Source organism: Camelus dromedarius, chromosome 19 (assembly GCF_036321535.1).
Source record: "Camelus dromedarius isolate mCamDro1 chromosome 19, mCamDro1.pat, whole genome shotgun sequence".
Taxonomy (NCBI): domain Eukaryota; kingdom Metazoa; phylum Chordata; class Mammalia; order Artiodactyla; family Camelidae; genus Camelus; species Camelus dromedarius.
The window spans coordinates 32,632,016-32,638,992 of NC_087454.1; the positions used below are offsets into that span (position 1 = coordinate 32,632,016).

Consider the following 6,977-nt stretch of genomic DNA (forward strand, 5'->3'; position numbering starts at 1 on the left):
TGGTAAGTAGTTCAAGCGCTCTCCCCGCCGGTGACTCCAGTTTGGGGACGAGTGCTGTGGCCAGCGCGTTTGTGGCAAACTCGGCGGCTTGTGCACACTTGAGGAGCTTGCGGAGGTTTTCCAAGGGGAGGGAGATCCGAACAGGTGTGCCTGCGGAGCCGAGGACTGAAGGACTGTGATTCGAGAGGAGGGGGTGAAGCCATGCATGGTTCGTCCCTCCTTTTCCTTGAATCATCCTCATCCTTGTCCTCTTTCCTCAGTCTCTCCCGCAGCCAGTTGTGGGGCGACGTGCAGCCTTAGTGAGGAGTATCTTTGAGCCTCAAACTGCCGTCAGCAAAGTCGCTTTCCCGAGGCATCATCTGTCAAGAGGTAAACATCGCGCGTTTATGTTTTTCCGGACGTCGTGCTCCCCTGTAGTGCCCACACAGAGGTCTGGATTGAGGTACTTGGTGATTCCCACGAGTCTCAGCACGCCGTTAAGGAAAACAGAACAACCTAGGATGCCCCCCTGCTTCCTACAGGATAAAAAGTACATTCATTACTGCAAACTACCCTTCCAGTCTTTTTTTCTGTCCGTTCCTCCCATGCACGTAAAGCCCCCTCTGAACTTTTCCTACCCGGGAACAGACCAGTTTTTTGCCAGCCGTCCTGCCAAGGAGCAGCTGTTTTCTCTCAAATACTTCTCTCCTTTCTGGCTAAATATTTCAAAATGTAATTCAAATATTACTTTTTTCTCTGTATATCCCCCTGCTCCCAGGCACACACCAATTAATTTGAGATAGCCATTCACTCGTTTGTCTCTTATAACATTTGTCATATTGTGTATAATTGTACATATATAGGAATTGTTTTTATATATGTCTCTACCTGCCAGCAGTAGCCTGCAGTTTCCTGTGATCTAAAACAGGACAAAATTTACTATTCCTTTTTGTATATGCTACAACTAGCTCACTAGTAGTAGAAAATTATTTAACTTATCGAGTGCTTGCTGTGTCCCAAGTTCTAGGCCCTTTATGTATCCTGAACAAAATTTTAGCTTTACAGAAGACTTTCATGTCGTTACTCTCATTATTAACCCATCTACCAGTGGGGAAAGTGAGCAAATTTATTTGCCCGAGGCTATACAGCTAGCTAAATGGCAGAGTCAGGATTTGGAACCTGGGCAATTTGTCCTTATCCTTGGCTGGCTCTTGGCAGTGGTTCTCAAAGTGGGGAAATTTTGCACCAGGGGACATTTGAAATGTCTGGAGATAATTTTAGTTGTTACAGTTTGGTGGTGTAGGAGGGGTTACTGGCATCGAGTGGATCTGGAATGCTGCTAAACATCCTTCATTGCCCAGGATAGCCCCCACAACCAAGAATTATCCCATCCCAACTGTCAGTAGTGCCGATGTTGAGAAACCTTTTGCAATATGACTTACTGCCTCAAGTAGGTATCAGTGAAAACAGCACTTCTCAGACTGTGACAAAGGACCAATTTGTTTTTTTTTTAATCAATCACAACTGATACTTTTGTAAAATACAAAAAAAAAAAAGAATTATAGTCTAAGCCATAGAAAGTACAACACCGAGAATGAACCCTAATGTAAGCTGTAGACTTTGGGTGATATAATGTGTCAATGTCAGTTCTTGGGTTGTAGCAAATGTGCCACTCTGGTGTGGGATGTAGACAAAAGGAAGGCTGGGGCAGGGAGGGGTGAAGGTTTACAGGAACTCGAACTCTACTTTCTGCTGAATTTTGCTGTGAACCTAAAACTACTGTAAAAAAAAATGAAAGTCTTTTTTTAAATGAATTACCTGAAAAATGCAACCTAAGAAGCAAAAAAAATAGCCAATTATATTCTGACCAGATTCAACATACATTAAATTGTTGTCAAATTGCTATAGAAGTTCCTAAATGAATACTTTCAATTTCTGTACCTAAAAGGACTATAACAAGCAGTTTGTGAATCAAATATGGAGTACTATTCCTCCAAATTACATGAATTATGTGTTACTGAATAAAGAGAATATCAAGAAAAAATGATTACCAGAACAAAACTATAAATAAGTCCCAAATGAGAGTTTGAGACCATAAGAGCCCACAGAGTTTAGAAAGCAGTAGTTAGTTAGAAAGGCTTTCAAGGTGGGGAGGGTATAGCTCTGTGGTGGAGCACATGCTTAGCATGCACCGGGTCCTGGGATCAATCCCCAATACCTCCATCTAAAAAAAAAAAAAAATCAATTATCCCCCCCAAAAAAAATTTTAAAAATTTTTTTAAAAAGAAAAGTTTTCAGAAGCAGATGGCTCGTGATCTTAGAGGGTGAGCAGAGACAAGGGAGAGCAGCTCTGGTAAAAGGGACGAGGGGACAGTGTGTGCTTTACTCAGAGTGTTCACAGAAAATCAAATCTAGCTGGAGAGGGAGATTCAATTAAGGAGTCTGGGAGAAAAGTAGAGAAGCTAGCAGAGCTAGATTTTTTTTTTTAAATAAAGTAAGAGATGCAAAAGCACTTCTACATGATTTTTTAAAGCCATGCAAGTGGGAAAAATTCTAGGAATAAAATTGAATTAGATATCTTCACTCTAATGGAACCGATGTTACTTGTTTTAAAATATGTTTATATGTTTTAAAAAATACACCAAAGTATCCCAAAACATTCATTGTGATTTTTTTTTAAAGGCAAATTTGGAATATTTATAGTTAGTCTTTTAGACAAAATATTATGAAAGTCTTAAGCATTTTTTCTGTATCCTTTTCATCTTTACAGATATTTTGAAGCACTGTTATAATTGTTCTGTTTAAATCAAAATGGCTAGCAAAGCAAATGCTTCCAGGAAAAGGTCTCAACAATTAAAAAGAAATCCAGAAAGAAAAACTGATGATGAAGAAGCAGAGTTATCAGAGGAAGAGGTAGTAAAAATATCAAGTTTATCATTCAGGACTACCCTGATCAGAAGGATCATCTGTTCTCTGTAAACGATTATGTGAAGACTAAAGATCGGTTTTACTATAATTCATATTCCACATACATTGTTATGTGGGGGCTGTTGCTACCTGATTTATAAAAATTCTCAGATAAAAATTGTTTCATTTAATTTCTAAATATACTGATCAGAGAATTCTTTGGGGAGGAGATGTTATGGGGCATTGCTAAGGTGTTTAAATGGAGACTAGACAGACTATGGCATTCATATGTTAAAAGACAAGAGAATCTGTCAATTGGTGGAGGAAATTATTATTAACAAAGAAAAATTAGTTTGGGAGGAATTAAATTCTTCCTTCCATTATTTTGCTCCTGTCTTATAAAAAAATAAATGAAATAACCAGAAAATTCTCTGTTTTACCTTGTATTAGGCAATACCTATATTTGTTTTGCATGGAAAGTATCTAACACTATTTCACGGGCAAAATGAGTAATGATTTCTTTAAAACATTTTTTTGACACCATATGAAATTGTATTATAATATACATCATCACCATTGTCCAGGGAATGCTTTAGTATATCCTCTGCTTGTGGTAAATACACACCCTTTTTCTGTAGAAGTAGCAATATACTTTTCTTCTATCTTACCAGAAGGTATATGAAATTTCTCCAACATACATGATAAATCTATTGCAAAAGCAGTATCTTTTCAACTGTTGTTTAATTCTGTGTGCATATGCCTGTGTTTTTTTCCCTCTAGGTTAGAAACAAAGCAAAAAAAAATAAAAATCATCCAAAACATCTATCTCCTGAAGGTATTCCTTTTCTATATCCTGTTTAACCTGTTTTTCTCAAGCTATCTATATTTGTGAAAAAACTCTCAGCATCTTCTTTGTGAGTTCTCCACAAGCAAAAGATAGTAATGAACAGTTACATTCTCACTTTTGGAAGAATAAGTAGTACTGGTTGGTCGGTTATTTTGGTCAACTGAAATTTTGCTTACCACCTCTAGCAAAGGGCTCTTAACTGATAGGAACTAGAGAAATTCAAAATGCATCACAGTCTGAATTATTGCTGATCTGTGATGTGTAGACACAACTACTGATTTCTCTTTGAGACAAATATGCTTCTGTTCTGCCATCACTGTTCAAGTTGGAGTGGAGCCACTAAGTTTGTTCGGAGTAAATTATTTTGGAGTAGTATTCTTTACTTGGACATCACTTTGTCATGGAAGAATTTTCCACCTCTCCTCACCCAAAACCAAGTTAGGTCCTCTGGTTTTATACCTTCAAGGTGCACAGTGCTTTTCCTTTTGTAATGCTTTGCGTACCTGTAATTATAATTATTTAATCTACCAAAACTAATCTCCAAAACTAATCTTCATGTGAGCCAATATTATCTCCTTTGTTTATTTCTTATAAATAGAACAGTAACAACCTAGCAGACAGTGATTATCTATTTGTGGTTTGGTTAATCTCTAATCTGCCAATATTTGGCCTAAATAGTTTTGTAGTCTTTTCAATGACGCTCTTTAATTCAGGTCATTTCTGAGAACCAGACTTTATGTTGAATCCTAATAATTGTAGCTTAGTTCTTCATTTAACGTTATCTTGGCTTTGTACCTGCAATAACAGTTAATAGTATTTCAGTTAACATAACAATTGCATATTCATATTCAACACAAATTATGGCTGTGCAATAAAAAGGAAATTAAACAGCTTATACAGCTTTATAATATTTTGGTTCTTATAATTCTATTAGCTGTTTTAGACCAATTTGTCTTTAATCACTTTTTAAGTGAAAACATGCAAATTTCTAGACTAACCAGAGCCCCTTCTTTCACCAGTTAAAGGCCAAACAAAGCATGCTAATCTAAAACAGGTGAAGATAGCATCCCACAGGAGAAAAACCTGGCAACCTCTTTCAAAGAGTAGCAGAGAGTATTTGCAAACTGTAATGGAATCAGTAATAATGTGAGTATGAAATTTTTCCCGTTCACTCTTTTTGTTCCTGGATACGTGTTTCCTATAGACAGTATCCTTTTAAATGTTACTATTTACTCTCTGGGGATAGGGTGTTTTTCTCTTTCACAAGAAGATATATTTTGTGTCCTTTGAAGGCATTAGCCTTCAGCCAAGAAATCTTTATTAATTTCAGAAACTCTGAATTTCATCAGCAGAATAAAAATGAAATTTGTGTGTCCTGAGCTACTACCTGTAAACTTTTAACTTGTTCTGTCAACAGGGATACTTTAGGAAGAAGTTAGCTCAAATTGACACTTTATGTAGAAGCTACCATGCTAGAAGGAATACAGAGACAGGCTTCTGCCATCAGAAGAGTGAGGCATATAAATTAATTACAACAGTATCATGTGATAGAAAGATTTTGGTTATTCCTCTGCTTAAAAATGTATTTAATATAAAAGAAAACGTGATTGATTCTGCCTGGCCAGTAAGGAGGGCACTTGAAAGAAATCAGAAAAAGTAAACAGATTATAGTTATGCTTCAAAGTAATATGTATTCAATCCCTTTTTTTTTTCTTTTCTAGAACAATTTTGAGTAACAGTATTAGAGAAAATGAAAAAATTCAGTATCATCTCAACTTCCTGAAGAAAAGGTATTATAGTTACGTGATAAAAAATGGTTGAAACATAATTGGTAAAAGTCCAGTCTGTTCCTCTGATGTCAGAACAGACGTTTGGAATATAAAAGTTTTTCATTTTGAGTTTTTGTTCTTTTGTTGTTGTTGTTATTGTTTTAAGAAGATGAACCACTTGGGAATATATATTCTACCCTAACCTGCTGCTGCATGCTACTCTGAACTAAGTTAAATTTAAGAGAATTTATAAGGAAGAATCTGAAAATCAAAAGCACCTACTTCCCCAGTTCACCTTTCTGAATTAGGATTTGAAAAACAAATTGTCAACTTTTATTCCCTTCAACTTCATTTTGAACAGGTGCAAGTTAACAGTTCACCACTCTCATCTGATACTTATCCTGTTGCTGTGGGTTTTTTTTCTTTACTTCATATTGCATAACATTATTTGTACAAGCAACACATGTAACTTTCCAGGATAGTGCTGCTCTTCCCCTGTGGCAGGTCACAAATGGAAGTTTCTTTTTAAGTGTTCATACAAGTCGCACCACTGCCAATGATTTTCAGTGACGACTCGCTGGTATCTATACACCTTTTTATAGAAGAATGTTCTGCATCTTAGCTTCAGGTTTGCCTGCATCTTAGTTTCAGGTTTGCCTGGAAATGCCTGTGACCTAGTACCTTATTCTTGGGAAAACTGAACACAAATTCTGCTTATTTTAGTATAAGGCTCAGTAATAGTAGCCAAATAGAAAGAGGAGGATGGGATGGGGTGGGTGAGGGTGGGAATTTGTGGAGGGAGGTTGGAGAGATTATAGAAAGACAGCTGGAAGCAGACTTATAAACTGTTTAGAGGAGTGACAGCCTGTTAGTAAAGACAAAGGTGTGTACTAAAAAGTTAATACATGATAGAAGTGTAACTATTTAGGACAAGTGGTTATGTTTGGTGTGTGAATGAGAATATTATAGTATGATATACTATACTGTATACAGTACTGGCCACTCTCCACAGTGACCACACTGGGTCATCAGAAGAGATTAAATTCTGTTCAGTATAAAGGCTGTCTTTTCATCACATAGCAGCCGTGGAGATCGGTATTTCAAAGACTGCCTGTTGCCTCCTCACTTTTGCTTTCACAACTCATTTTCTTTAGTTCCCAAAGATACTCAAGATACTTTCCCTTCTTTTGATGTAGCAAAGTACAGCCTTAGCAAACTGATTCTGATCAGAACTCTGGGTGAGTTTTCCTAGAGCAGCATTTCTACAGGTATATTTAGAACTCTCGTTCTTAAAGATACTCTTTGAATAAAAGTGATATATAATGGATTATGTTTATTAGTACATTAACAAATTGAAAGTCCTACAGCAAATAAATCTATTTCATTTTGTTTAATGCAGCATCTTCCAAATTGGTATTTCCCACAGGAACTCTATGTTTTATATATTAGGTTTATCTCTGCTTATGTCTGCATGT

General features: G+C 36.6%; 1 protein-coding gene across 1 annotated transcript; it reads left to right on the forward strand.

The window, feature by feature from the left end:
- Window positions 1-28: 28 nt before the first annotated feature.
- Window positions 29-5,523, forward strand: CENPQ (centromere protein Q; the record flags this gene model as incomplete). Its single annotated transcript, XM_064476568.1, is given in 5 exon segments — window positions 29-208; window positions 2,750-2,892; window positions 3,667-3,721; window positions 4,753-4,879; window positions 5,455-5,523. Coding segments are annotated over 4 exon segments (353 nt in total), but the record flags the coding sequence as incomplete, so codon positions are not given.
- Window positions 5,524-6,977: the final 1,454 nt, after the last annotated feature.